At 36.6% G+C, this 15,828-nt stretch overlaps 1 protein-coding gene across 8 annotated transcripts in view; it reads right to left on the bottom strand.

Moving 5' to 3' along the window:
• The window catches only part of CAMK2D (calcium/calmodulin dependent protein kinase II delta), a 284,123-nt gene that overhangs the window by 7,161 nt on the left and 261,134 nt on the right, over positions 1-15,828 (bottom strand). For all 8 annotated transcript variants that reach the window (XM_057705222.1, XM_057705215.1, XM_057705216.1 and 5 more), the window contains 2 exons: positions 4,343-4,418; positions 123-217 (listed from right to left, as the gene is read on the bottom strand). In XM_057705222.1, coding sequence (XP_057561205.1) covers positions 123-217; positions 4,343-4,418 — 171 coding nt within the window. The remainder of the gene's footprint in view (positions 1-122; positions 218-4,342; positions 4,419-15,828) is intronic.

Raw genomic sequence — 15,828 nt, 5'->3', positions numbered from 1 at the left:
TGTAAAATGCTGGACTAAGGTAAAAACTCTCATTGTAGCAAAGAGCCAAAGAATCTGTAAATTTGGGAGAAATTCAAATAGAATTTGGAAAAGGCGTGCTATTAAATTGAGAATAAATGTACCATTTTCAAAGTAGAATCGATGAAAATCCATCCCTTCCACCAAATTACCCAAAGCTTCGGGTTCAAAAGCAGTAAGGCCTGGGTCACAGATTTTCCTACAAAAAAAAAAAAAAAGTAATAAATGAGTTAACGTATTTCGTTATTTAACACATATCCATTCTTATTTATCAGTCACTGAAGGAAAGAGTTTTTTAAAAAAACACTATAAATTTCTATCACAGGCCTTGGCAAGGTGGGTGAGGAGCAGACCCTCAAAAAGAATATTGCAGAGGCCTCAGACAGGGGCAAGAGAATAAAACCAGTTCTACAGTACTTTTGAAATTTCTACTTTTTAATTTCCAAGGTGAGTTCTCTAGGCATTCCCCAGTTTTTCTAATTTCCTAGTTTTCTATTTGTTATAAGTTTATTATTTTTAAATGCTCTCCAAGTCCAAGTTACCTTCCAAGTCCTATAAAATCAATTTTGGCTCTAAAATTAAATACTTTTAGAATAACTTTTGACACCATCTACATTCATATCAAACATCTATATATGATTGATTTGAAGGCAGGTGTCACATCCTACACTTTCTGGCAATGTCCGCAAGACTTAAGTAAACTTTAATTAACAAGCTTAATTAACTTTTAAAATAAAATTAATGAGATTCAAATGCACATTAGTTTTCTTTCTAATCCTAGAAATATAATTCAAGAAAAAGATATACTATTTTAAATATTCAGAGAAAGCCAGTGGGCTTTCTTGGAAAAATTTATTCAACAAAGAATTGTTAAACACCTACTATGTGCAGATATTCTCTGAAACAAACAATTATAACACAACAATTAATATGGGAATGAAAATGAATACAAAGTGCTTAAAAACCAGATTACTCATATATGAGAAAGGAAAGACTTAAGAGAGAAAGAAAATTTGAGCTGGGCTTTCTGGAATGAGCAGGAGTTTCCCGGGTGTGTGGAAGGGGGTGAGCAGAGGAGGGCAGCAAGTACAAGGCAGAGCATGGCTGGGGAATGATGGTTAGCTGCTTGATATGGTAAGCACTGGGACTGGGTCTGTATATAAGTCCCATGGGTACAGAGGAGAAAATATTTCCCTGGGCCTGTGGTGATCAGCTTAGGCTTCTCAGAGAAGGTGCCGTAAAATTTGGATTTAAAGAATCAGTAGTTCACAAAGTTAGATGAAAGGAGTACATACTGAAAGACTTTGGGTCATTTATTAATTTGGCGGGGCTACATCAAATTTCCTATGGAAATTCCCCATTTGGGAGGCAAAACGTTTTAACTGTTGAACAGAAATACAAGTTTCAAAAGGCTCACTCATTATGGTTCACAGAATTTTGTAACTGATTTCTTTCAAGAATACTTTTAAAATAGAAAATACTTTCAAAGTGAAAAATCACAGTGGTTATTCACTGCGGTAAAGAAAGCCTTAGGCGTTGGTGGGGTGGGAGTGGGTAGGGGATTTTAAACTTTGCCTCAGACTTCCTGGTGGGCAGGTATTAAAGCTCAAAGTTAAATATATATAATCTCTTTCTAAGTAGCAAAACGGGAAGAACAGTGTTCCCATGGTAACAGGGCTTTATTCTGCCAGGGGCTATTATGTTCTCTATAAATATGACTTTTGGTTGTCAACATTAGTGAATCAAAATTTCTTACTACTTTATATCAACACCAGAATCATCTGAGAATCACTGTGCTATAATGTATCTTTTCACCCAACCATTGAGTCAGTACACTTGAAAACTCGTCAACGTGTTCTTTCTCTCATGTTTCTAGGTAAGTAAGTACTGTATGTCCGTATCTCTCTCCTATCACAGGCTTTGGATTAACAAAAGATTCACAAAGCTGCCACCTGACCTGTGGATGTGGATGCTCTGAACAGGTGTTCTAAGGACCAGCTGACAGTGCTGTACCAATACATTCTACCAATCAAAAAGCTCCCAAATGGAAGGTCCTCTTGGATTACCCCTGGGTCTGAGTGTACAAAATCAAGCCAGATTATAGGCAAAGGGATTCGTGAACTGATGTGATTCCAAGGAACTGCATTATTTAAAATACCATATTTTAAACTGTCTGAGAATACAGGATATGCTATATTTTGCCACTTTTGCCTGGCTAACACCACCAAGAAAACACACTCTACCATTCCGCAGGGGATGCTTCTTGCAAAAGATTCTTTCTAAAGTGTATTATATTTGAAGAATCACATGGGTCTAACAAAGTTATATCAGCAAAAAGAATAAAAAAGAACAGGTCTTACGGCACAGAATTCTAAACAACTCTTTAACAACTATTCAACTGTTTAATTCTCTGACAATAAACAGTGTTCTTTTAAACTCCATTTCTTACTATTTCTTTCATTCTAAGTATATTTTTATTAGGTCCTGTTAAAGAATTGATAAACACAGATATATATGTATATACTTGTGTTTGTATGTATTTGCACACACATTAATTTAATTTATAAGAAGCAGTCCTGGATTTAATTTAGTTATTTTCAGTTATTCTCTTCCATACTTTATATATGGCTATTTGTAACGAATGATAAAAAATATATAAAACTTGGAAAAAAGCAGAAAAAACAACAACACACACAGTTTCATCTCCCAAAGGCAACATCCTTTTTTTCTTTTAAAAACCGATTTGTCATATTTCATTCCATTTTTATATTTTCTCTTATGTAGCTGGAATAATTACACACACAGATGTTTATATCTTGCGTTATGGCCAGTGCATACTCCTAAGCATTTTGCCAAATCACTGGGAACTCTGCATAAACATCCACGGTACCAAACGCACCACAGATTAATTAATGTTACCATCATGTTGGACATACAAGTTGCTTATAATTTCTCACTATTTTGAATATTGCTTCCGTAAATATTTTTGTTCACAAATTCTGTCCCTGTTTTAAATTAAAAATCCATGCCCATGTTAAATTTTTATAACTAGGAATACAGGGTTAAAGTAGTGAATTGAGCCTTTATAAACACTTTCTGGTATATAATAACCAACTGTGACCCAAACCCCTGCTGCCACCACCACCTTGAATGTTTGTCCCCATTTATACTCCATCAGGTGGTGGAAAAGTCACTACTGTCCTGCAGTATCTGTGCCCCTCTGTGGTCAGCGGAGTTTTAATCCCTGCTGATTTGATAGGCAGAAAACCCTCCTGTTTTCAGATTTGCACACATTTAATTAGTGGGCATCAACATGCTTTCATTAGTTTACGTGTCATTTATTATTTCCTCTTTTGCTAATAGATCAGTTCCTTTACCTATTTTTTCTACTTCTCAACCTTATCTTCTCAATATAAATTAACTCTTGATATGTTTTACAAATATTTTTCTGTTTGTCTCTTAGTTTTATTTTGGCTTTAAAATAATTGAAGTATATTAGGTTTTATCTATTTAGGTAGCATAACCATTTTACTTTTTTATTTCGATGACTTCCCTTAACTTTTAAACTTAAATCTTTCCAACCAGAGATCAAACTCTTTTTCTGCATTTAATGCTTTCATTCCAGTGGACCTCACTAGCATGGCATGAGGGGAAGGTTGAGAACTGATTTTCTTCTCCACCCAAATAGCTAACTTACTGACCCACATTCTTTGCATAATAAGCCTTCACACCCTATTTATCTGAAAGCTTTATTTGTATTTGATCAAAGTGACTTCCTTTAATACCTATGGTAAACTTTAAACTTAACATTAGAACCCTTTCTTCAAACAAAATTTTATCTAAGAGACAAACTCCTAAAAGAGATGAAGATAAAGTTGACTGTACTGGCTGAAGAGGGAAAAGGCTGCCGGATGTTGCCCCATCACCTCTGCTCCATCACCTCTGCAGAACTGTGAGGAAAAACATCCCGTAAACCAAACTGCACTTTTTATGTGCTTTCCTGCTTCTTGTGTCTTTGCTCTCATGATTACTCTGCCTGGAATGCCTGATCTCACGTGGAAGTGCCAGGGGGTTATGCTTCAGCGCCCTGACAAAGAAATCCCCAGTCTTCCTATCAGAATCTCGTCTTCTCTGTCTGAAATCTTAAATACATTTATTTCTCTCCTAGGGGCACTTGAGTCATTTATACATTGAAATGAAGCTATTGTGGATGTATCAAACCCGGGGTTAAATATACATGAGTTCAGGTACATTGAAGAATGCATTCATAATAGAAAATACTTTGTCATATGCATGAAAGCAAAATAAATGTGCCTATACTCACGTGTAAGCTTCAAAGTCCCCATTGTTAATAGCTTCGATCAGTTGTTCAGTGACTTTGATAATTTCTTGCTTTCGTGCTAAAGGCAAAGATAAAGAGTAGGGTGAGAATGAAGGGCAAAAGCCATATAAAATTACTCTAATGATACTGCTAGTTTCCTTAAACAGGGCATTACCATTTAAGACACATCCCTCTCAGAATCTTGGTGTTATCCTCTCTACAATCTTGCTGCTCTAAGTGCACAGATCAACATTAGGTCCCTCTTCTGGGAGCCTGGCAGAAACACAGATTCTCAGGTCCTACTCCACACCTACAGATTCAGAATCTGCATTTTAACAGGACCCTCAGGCAAGCACATTCACGCTGGGGAAAGCACTGCTACCTTCCCTTTGTTGGAAAACAACAGTCACCCAGAAGGTCAAGCCTATATATTTAAAAATTAGTTCTTATTACCTTTATCAACATGGTTGAGTTTACGAACATTTTTCTTTTACCGTTAACAAATATGTTATTTAAAAAGATAATCTATCTTCACAGTATAGCTGATATCTTGCATTGAGACATTTCATTTTATATAACTATTTGCATGTTTTTATCATCCAGCTCAACTAAGTCTATGAAAGTAAGATGCTAACACTGTAATTGCTATCATAGTTAGACAAATGGTCTTTCATAAACTGTAAATTAGAAAAGCAATATGTGAATCAGTGCTGTGGATGGAGGTGGAAATCCCCTGTATGGCTGTCAGCCCTGACACCAAACATGACTTGTTTCTATTCCTAGCCCACAATTGGTAAAATTATTAATAGTTGGCTTGGCTCAAATCCCACCTATTTCACCTGCTTCCAAGTGTTCTTTCCTTTTTTTGGAAAGCCTACCTTGTGTTATTCATTTGGCAATTAAGCATATACTATATACCATGACAACTTCTTTAGTTCAATTATTGTTTTAAATTGTTACTAAACTTGGTTGACTGTGTAATGTCTTAGTTAAATTAAAAGCTCACTGTGGGCAAAGAACAGGTTTTTTCTTTGTATCCTCTAAAAAGCTTTATCCAATGTCTTTAATAAAATAGATGCTCAATAAGTTTGAGAATCTGATCAACTGATGTTGACAACCTTTTCCTGATTTCAGAACAGTATTCTCTTACACATGAAATAAAAATTAAATTTTACTGTATTTTGTTTAAAGAACATTGTGATACTTCCTTAAATCACTGGAAATAAACTGGGGGTAATCACAAAAAGTTATTTCCCTTCTATCTTAGTGAGGCTGCTATTCATCAGAGAAAAAGCTTAAGTCTGGTTTTAGTTCTTACTGATTAAAGTCAACCAGTTTGCATTTTTAATGAATCTGATGTTTTTTAAACAAATTAAACTTAAATTTTTATACTTACTTTCGAAACTCCAGGTTATCCAGGTTGTGATATTCTTTATTTAAAATAAATGTTCTGTAAACCTAACTTGACTTCATTGAGACTATATGAGACTACCTTATAAAATATGGTTTGTCCACAAAATGGTTGCTAAAAATGTCAAGGTTGATAGAAAAAAATAACTTCCATACAGGTTAGATTCCATATTCAGTTATTTTAATAAATTTCATTTATATTGAAAAAAAAAACAGGGTTTCTTAGCTCCTATATACACCTAAACCATTTCTTGCCCAGGCTTATTTGATGAATGAATAACTATAACATATCAAACCTCAAAACATACTGACAGGACTTCCCTGGTGGCGCAGTGGTTAAGAATCTGCCTGATAATGCAGGGGACATGGGTTAGATCCCTGCTCCGGGAAGACCCCACATGCTGCGGAGCAACTAAGCCCCTGTGCCACAACTACTGAGCCTGTGCTCTAGAGCCCGTGAGCCACAACTACTGAGCCCATGTGCCACAGCGATTAAAGCCTGCAAGTATAGAGCCCATGCTCCGCAACAAGAGAAGCCACTGCAATGAGAAGCTAGCGTACCACAACAAAGAGTAGCCCCTGCTCTCAGCAACTAGAGAAAGCCCGCCTGCAGCAACGAAGACCCAACAGTTAAAATAAATAATTAAATAATTAAATAATAAATCTTTAAACAAAACAAAAACAAAAAACAAATAAAAATACTGACAGAGATAGTGGCAGGGAATAATTCTGCCAATGGCATGTTTTAGCTTAATTTAGTTAGGCAATAAATGATTCATCTGTCTGTGGCCTCGACAGTATGAACATTTGGCAAAAACGCATGACAGCTGACCCAATTCCGGAATATACAGGACAGTGGTGCAGAGGAGCTCAGAAAATGAGATTAGGAAAATGTGACTACCAAAACTTCCTCCTCATATTAAATCCTAATTTAAAACTAATAGATTTCTTAGGATGCTATGTGGCTAAAAGAAAAAAACTACAGTTTAGAAAACAATGTCAATTTTTCAGAACAAAAAAGGAGAAAAATGAACATAAGATCACTGCCCTTTGAAGAGCTTCATTAGGCTAAGAGTTAGTTTACAAAGTGTGAAAAGTTCAGGGTCACTTTCTGAAGTTTCTGAAAGTCTCTGTGGATTCCTTCAGAAGCAGAATATGCAATTAGAAACATTGGTGTACATGGCCAGGTCTCACTCTGAAGCACTGTGGAAATACTCATTAGCTCTTTAACAGTTTGCATCCTATAACTGGCTTAATTTTTGTCCTGCATAATCAAAGGAACACAAATTGCCTTCTTAGTTCTTATGTTCAGAAACAATGGTGCTGTAGCTGGCAGGATGGCAAATGGGAAGTAGCCAGGATGCTTCTGTGCTACATCATCATAAAAGCAATGTGACACTCTTGGCTCAGGAGGGGCCTGGAACTCGGGAATCTTTAGAGTGCTTACTTCCCTGGAGCAAAGGCGCTTGAGTGAGTCAGGGCAGCACATGGCAGCTGACTCTTTAAAGGGAAGCAGAGGGCTGGGAATGAATCATTTGTATATAGTAGTCTGTTGTGGTTGGAACTGTTGCCACAGTGACCTAGAGGAAGAAGGAGCATTTGGTGCCAGCTAGATGTCCTCTCCTCAGCCGTGAGGACAACAATCACTGGGCGGGTGTCTGGGTGCCAGTGTTCTGTGGGGAGGGGCCCCTATCCTCTGGCCTTCCCTCTTCCTGAATATCAAGTAATGGCCACTGTGGAAGTCAAAGTGGGGAGAGCTTGTGATGTGTCAATAATTACACTGAAGGCGAGGGAAGAGTGTACCAGGAAGGCGTTTCCTGAGTACCAGAAGCTTCTACCTCGTGGCCAGCCATTTAATCACAGGGAACTGATTACTGAACAGTTTTATTTATAGAATTGAGATGCTCAAGCCTATACCCACAGGTCTCAAAGTAGTTGCTAGGGACTTCCAGGTTCCTAGGGGAAAAGGCAGGAGAGAAAAGCAAGTGGGAGAAATGCTCCAGACCTTGAGTGCAATGACTTCCCATGCAGTTCTGCAAAAGAATTGGGAATGCTGTCATGTTCAGATTCATATTTTTTGGCTCTTTGTTGTTCTAAAGAAGCCTGGAAGAGAAAGATGAAAGTATGAATGGTCCCAGTGTTTAAAACAGAAAAACAAACTCAAAAACCAAAAAAATTCCCTGGGAACTGAGTGATTATGTAATAAAACAACTGATAGATTTCAGCATTTCTCAAGCATTATCAGATCTGAGCATCAGGACAATTCTCTGAGATATGCAGACCAATGCTATTTCTCTGGTTAACAGAGAAGTACAGAGTACAGGTGCTGCCTGAAGGCACAGAATTTGCCGATTACTCCTTTCTGCCATCTTGAAATACTCCTCTTTTTGCACTTCTCTCCAGCTTTTATCAATTGTCTGTTCTCATCATCTCACTCTCCTTTGCCATGTGGACTTTAAATGTTTCAATTCCTTTTAAAAGGCTCAGTCTGAGAGGCCCTCTTACAGTATACTGTTATCCCTGCGGTTCTTTCTATACCAGTGTTTAAATTGCTGCCTATATCCTATGACTCCCAAATTGTTACCTCGTTTCTAGACCTTTACTCCAGGTCTGTATGTCAGTGCCTATTCTGGAATCTCCGTTTGAATATCTTTAATGCATCTTGAACCCAACATATCCTAAACTGAGCATATGAACTTCTGTTGCCACAAACCTATTTGCTTGTCCAGGGACCTCCATCCTGGTGAATGGCAACATCATCCATGCTGTTTCCCGGGGTATGTCTTCAGCCTCTTCATCACTTCTTTTGCTTGTCATTGGTAATCTCATTTATTCCTCTGGCTTTGACCATCTACTGAAGACTGCCAAAACCTATTTGCTTATCCAGGGACCTCCATCCTGGTGAATGGCAACATCATCCATCTAGTTGCACAAGCCAGAACCTTAAATCATGGACTTTAAATCTTTCTGAGCTCCAAGTTCATTTTTGTGACTGCAATCTAAACATCCCCTGTTGTCCTAGCATTTCCGACCTGGGGTGCTCAAAATTGACATCAAGTATCTTCCTTGCAAAACCTGCTGCTTCTCTTGTATTTCTTATCTTGGATGGTGGCACTGTAATCTACTCAGCTGCCTACACCAAAATCCTTGATGCCTCTTTCTAATTCCTTATACAGTTGATTACCAGCCCCCTTTATTTATCCAAGTCTTTCTCAGATCCATTTTTTCCTCTCTAGGTTCACTGCATTGCTCTGATTCAGGCTGTCAGAAGTTCCTAACCCCTCCTGCCCCCCCCCCCCCCCCATCCCATACCCCCTCCTCACCAGCCCCTCCACTCTTCACTGCTGCAGAATCATCTTTCTATAGAACAGAGCTGACGGTGCTGCCCCCTAACTCTCTGGAGGCCAAAGCTCACACTTCGTTTGCTCTTTAAAGGTTTTCTTCCTCTATTTTTTTCCAGCTTTGTCTCCCAACACTTTTTTTCCTCCAGGGCTCCCATATAACCTATTCTACAGCCATACCAAGGGGCTCACTTTTCCCAACTAGCCCTGGCTCACTGATCGTTCTGTGCCTTTCCTCTCGTTGTGCCTTCTGCCTGGAAACTCTGTCTTCTATTCGGAAATTGCCTTTAATACTTTGCTCCAATGCTACCTCTTCTGTATGGACTTTCCTGAGTGTTCCAGACACAGCTATTTGATCTCACTGTGGCCCTCCTATAGCATTATCACAGGATGTTCACAGATCTGACCAGGACATGATCACTTTCTACCTTTAACACCTAGCATTGAGTAAATGTCTGTAAAGGCATGCACATATGAGTACATAAGTACATGGATAGACAATGCATATAAAGTACTGTGTACATTTTAAAATGTGAGATAAATGCCAAGTATGTAGGTGATGATGATCAGGTCTGGCAGCAGCGTGCCTGTGGTTATGCTAACAGGAAAGGCACTTATGGATCCTGCATCTCTCAGAATCGGCAGAATGACTACCATACGGGAGGCCACAGTACTTCGCATGGTGGAGTAACCTGTATAGGTTTAGAAAGATATGCTTAGGCATATCTAGTCAACGTTTAGACTTATCATTTCTTTTCAAGAGAGCTGAATGGAGAGAAAGAACCAAGTCATGTGAGCTTGGGCTTTTTTTGAATCTTTGTTCAGGTTTTAAATTTATTAGTTTGTTGAGGTGAAACTATTTAATAATAAAACTTATTCAAAGTCTAGCTGGCCTGCAATTAAACTTGGGCTAGGAAATAAACTGAATTTATACATGCAAATTGAGATTCACTAAAATGTTAGAAGAGTATCAAATATTAAAATCTTTTAGTGAACTGTGCCTAAAGATTTACTTATTCAATGATCAAATGTTGCACAATTAAAATAGTTGCTTAGCTTTTCTTAGGTGTATCAACTAAGCAATTCTGCTTATTTACTATATTTATTCTATTTATTCTCTCACATAAATCGTACCCATGTTTTCTTTGGTCACTCTCCCAAGGAAATAGAAATAAAAGCAAAAATAAACAAACGGGACCTAAGCAAATTTATAAGCTTTTGTACAGCAAAGGAAACCATAACCAAACAACAGACAACTTATAGACTAGGAAAAAATATCTGCAAATAATGTGACTGACAAGTGCTTAATTTCCAAAATATACAAACAGCTCATACAACAACAACAAAAAACAACCCAACTGAAAAATGGGCAGAAGACCTAAATAGACATTCTCCAAAGAAGACATGCAGATGGCCAACAGGCATATGAAAAGATGCTCAACATCACTAATTATTAGAGAAATGCAAATCAAAACTACAATAAGGTATCACCTCACACCACTCAGAATTGCCATCACCAAAAACTTTACAAACAATAAATGCTGGAGAGGGTGTGGAGAAAAGGGAACCCTCCTACAATGCTGGTGGGAATGTAAATTGGTACAGCCACTATGGAAAACAGTATGGAGATTCCTCAAAAAACTAAAAACAGAGTTGCCATATAATTCAGCAAACACACTCCTGGGCATATATCTGGACAAAACTATAATTCAAAAAGATACATGCACTCCTATGCTCACAGCAGCCGTATTCACAATAGTCAAGATACGGAAACAATCTAAATCCATTAAGAGGTGAGTAGATACAGAAGATGTGATACGTATATATAATAGAATACAGCTCAACCATCAAAAAGAATGAAATAATGCCATTTGCAGCAACATGGATGGACCTAGAGAGTATCATACCAAATAAGTTAAAAAGAGAAGATAAATACCATATGATGTCACTTATATGTGGAATATAAAACATGACAAATGAACTTATCTATGAAACAGAAACAGACTCACAGACATAGAGAACAGACTTGTGGTTGCCAAGGCGGGGATGGGGGAGGGATGGATTGGGAGTTTGGGATTAACAGATGCAAACTATTACAAATAGAATGAATAAACAATAAGGTCTTACTGTATAGCACAGGGAATTATATGCAATATTCTGTAATAAACCATATGGAAAAGAATATGCAAAAGAATGTGTATGTATGTATAATTGAATCACTTTGCTGTATAGCAGAAATTAATACAATGTTGTAAATCAACTATACTTTGATAAAAAATAAATTTAAAAAATTGCTCTATTTAATTTAACTACTATTTCTACATTTCTCAGAGTTATTGGGTACTTGCCTGCCACAGACTTGAAGGACAGGGAGGTTAAGTGACTTGCTCAAGTCGTCCAGCAAATTCAGAAGCTGTGCCAGGGCTGGAGCTGTATTTGGCTGAGGTGCTGTCTACTGCTTAATTCACTAATCCATGTTCCTTTCCAGCCCACAGTGCCTAATTCAATATTTTGAAATCATAAACTTAAATGAACCACCTAAATGCCTTTGAACTTTCTCTAGCAAAGTGACTGATGACTTAATTACTGAGCCAGAGTTGTAATTAATTATTACACCAGTTCCACAAAACTGGGTATCCCATGGTTTTACTGTCTTTTTCCATGCTGCCAGTAACAAAAATAACTCTTGGGAATAGTTATTATCTTAGGCAAATATACAAATTAGGATCATTTTCATATGCTCTTGGTACTTTTATAAAAAAGGTGCCTATCAACTCAGCTATGTTTAGAGCTTCCTGTGCAATTAACAGCTTGTTTCTTAGTGATTATTTTTATTTCACTAATTTGAAATATCAGTTAATATTTGGGAGAGTAATTTCCACTAGTTTGGCTTTTAAAATCAAAGTCATCAAAATTCTGGAGTTGACTGGTTTAATGATCTATTATATTTTATTCAAATATAACATCTGGAAATTACCAAATTTATATTCAAGACTACTTTCAAGAAATTATTGTAAAGTTCACTTATCCAGAAGTCACTTGTTCAACAACATTAACATTCAGCCTTTAATTGCTAAAGGCCCTCAAGATTTAAAAGATAAAATAACTTATTCAAATCATCTTTGTACTTTGCTCTATAAAAACCTAACTACTCTTAGTTTCAAAGCACAAATCGTTAATTGGGGAAGAAGTACTATTAGTCTTAGTCCTGTTAAGTTGCTACGGTCTGACAATAAATGATTAACAAATATTTAAGAACAGAAAATGTCTGGCACTGAGATCATTTAGTGTAAGTGAAAATAGGTTTAGGTTTTTTTAAAAAGTTTGTGAAGATATCATTGGGTTACAAAACATGGCTTTATCATGCCTAAGATGAGTCTGAATCTTAAGATGAAAAAAATATTTACTATTTTTTTTAAAAGATTAAAGGATGTGTGAAGTATTCAAAAGGATTTTCATTAAAAACGGCTTACATAAAAGTTTAGAGTCTAAACTAAATGGTTTATATGGTTATATAGAACATTTATAGTTCATCTAGAACCATATAGAACCATCTATATGGTTATATAGAACTAAATGGTATATGTGGTTATATAGAACATTTGCTGATATGAAAGAATTCAGTCCATCCACATTAAAGTAATTGGGTAACTGTTCTGCCACCCCCAGCTGACTTGTAGAAGCTAGAAACAGGACACTATTATGAATACAGTTGAGTATTTTAAGTATTAAGATGTTTTATGAATCAGATAGCTGTGGTACCACTTCCAGTTAAGAGCTTACAACATGGAAAAAAAGAGATTTTAAGAAAATGGTTCAAAGAGTCATATCAACTGCTTAGATTTAAGATGAAAACTGTAGTGTCCTGGCATCAGGTTTATATACTTGCAATGATAAGAGAAGTATGAAGCATTCTCAAGAAGTGTCTCTTTCTTCCACTGCAGAACCAAGGTGATGGTCAAAACTACTGTCTCAAAAGAAAAATCAGACTTATAAAAGAGACAATGAGACCAAGGATTTTTAAATATTTGGAAAGTTATTTTTTGCCCTTTTTTGGGGGGCGTGGGGGGGGGAGTTGTTTTGTCATGAATGAAATCCAGCTTTCCCCAAATCTTGGAACTGTAATGATTCCAATTAACCCCTCCAATCAATTTTACATGATATTAGCCAAAACAGGGCATGTATCTTTCAGGTCAAAAGTAAATGCCAACCTGCTCATGCTTCAGTATGAATAGGCAGCAGCATAAAATATTGAGGACGGTTAAAATCCTGTGCAGCCATGAGTGTAAACTTTCATTTTTTTCAATGATTTCTACTGTTGTTGCTCAGCTTATAATTAATTTAGTTTCTTTTAAATAACTTATACCTTTATAAAAAGTATAAAATTTGAGTTCTATGAAAAAAAGAATTCACTATACACTTAGATAAGTTTATTTATAACTACACTTTCCTGAATAATTTAACTGGTAGATTCATGAGTGCTGCCCTGGACCAAGAATGCAGGAGGAGCCTAGAAGTCTATCCTCTATGCTACAGAACCATCATGTATCTTTGTTCATTTTGCAAAAAGCAAAAATAAAAAACAAACAAAATGATCCACCAAAATTAATTGAAGTGTGACGTCTTTGGATTTTTTTGAGAAAGAACTAGGCTAACTATAGTAAGAGTATAAAAAAATGTTATTCCATGACTACATTTATTGAGTCCCATATATTTTTTAGAGGTCTTTTCCCCTTGTGTCCAGGTTCACACAAGTTCCTAATCATCTTTCAGTATTTCTCACATCAGTGTTTGCCTCAATGTGGTTGACACTAAAGCAGTTTCCTCACCCAGCACTATACAGATTATACAGATATCTTAACTATAAGAACATCATTTCCCTTTTTTAAGTGTTAAATAATACTCAGCTCATTTTGACCCATTCCCCTTGATGAGACTGATAAGATAAAACAACAGATCTTAACTACCGCTCAAGAACATGCAGCAGCATCTACTGTCATTGTAATCCCATGCTTTCTAGCTAATTCTCATCTTTAGCAACTTCCATTGCAAAGTCTATCATTATTCAGTCCATGCTTCCAGAATCATTGAATGGAAATTGCAAGAGCAGATCAGGTTTAGTGAAGTGGAAAGAAGAGAGGCCAATTCACAAAACATGTCAAAGAACCCAGTCACATCCATACATTGCTCAAAAGAATTAGAGAGTCTACAATCAATAGTAAATTAGGAAACTAGTGAAAAAAGTTTATGGAACAAATAATATATCAATAATGAAGGATTTTTTTTTAATTTGGAAAATTATGGGAAATTAATAGACTGTATTGATAAGTCAATTGTATAATGCATTTGTCTGCGGTGCTGCAGATCCAAAGGCCAGGGCTCAATGTAACATATGTACCTATACGCCTGTGCCTAACTTTGATGATCTGATGATTATTACAGCCTTCTGAGACATCAGACCATGGACTGAAAAGGCATAGCAGTAGTCAGTCTGTATAAATTTATAATGGCTTATCACAACTTGCAAGACATACTTAGGTTTGGAGGAAAATAACCTCCCATTTTCATCACACACACACACATACGTTCACAAAATGATGTGAATTCCTGTAACTCTTCTCATGTCCTCAAGCATTTGACAGAGAGCAGTGAGAAGACTCCTAGGACCAAAAGTAAATTCCGTGATTAGTTATTACATTTTTCAAAACTTGGGAGGATGAAAATACCTTACCAGACCAGAAATTCTTAAATGAGTTCTCATGGTTAATGCTTTTTATTAAAGTGATATACCTCACACTGGCACAATATAACCAGTTCAGCTCTGGGATAGTCTGCTCTAAATTCAGCTGAGAAAATTAATTTACAAGTATGTGGACCAAAAATGTTGTCTGCCATTTCAGTAAAAATATGAGAATGTTGCCATCAAGCCATCAGCCACTGCAGCCACTCCTGACGGTGCACCCTGAGGGGAACTCAGGATGGAAAAACCAGTATACTGGCCCTAGACAGTTAGGATGCAAATCAAAGCAATAATTTCTATGAGCCCAGACTCTTGCATCTTCCCATACCTAGAAATGCACTAAAATCATTAACTTGAGATATGGCGGTTTTTTGGTTTGTTTGTTTGTTTGTTTGGTTTGGTTTTGGGATTAGCAGTAATCTTTTGATGTTCCACTACATTTTTTTTTTCTTCAGCAAAAAACTCCTATATACCCTGGCTCCTCCCTTACCTCTTTGGAACAGTTCCTCATAGCTCTCTGAGAGGCTGCCTCCCAGGCTATAGTTCTCAGTAAGGTCTTCAAATAAAACATAACTTTCAGCTTTTAGATTTTGCATTATTTCCTCCTGTCGACAAGTACTTGTTGGAATACCTTGGCCAAATTTTAGAAGATCAGTAAAGTTAATTCTTGTTTAATCAATGTGAGTATAGTAAGAATTACATTTATGAACCATACATTTCAGAACCAACAACATTACTGTTGTTTTCATTTATTCTAGGATGTATTATAAATATAAATTACCATAAAATGTAACTTATAGTAGATACATATTTGTAAGTATATGAAATACTGTTTTCCCCTTATTTGTTGAATACGTTGGGGTGGCCAAATGGTTCATTTGGGGTTTTCCGTAACATCTTATGGAAAAACCTGAATGAATGCTTTGGCCAACCCAATAAAAGATGAACATTCAACAAAGACACCATTCAGGTTATTTGACGAGTAATTAACAGTCCGC

Source organism: Hippopotamus amphibius, chromosome 13 (assembly GCF_030028045.1).
Source record: "Hippopotamus amphibius kiboko isolate mHipAmp2 chromosome 13, mHipAmp2.hap2, whole genome shotgun sequence".
NCBI classification, from domain to species: domain Eukaryota; kingdom Metazoa; phylum Chordata; class Mammalia; order Artiodactyla; family Hippopotamidae; genus Hippopotamus; species Hippopotamus amphibius.
This window is presented reverse-complemented; position numbering and strand designations above follow the sequence as displayed.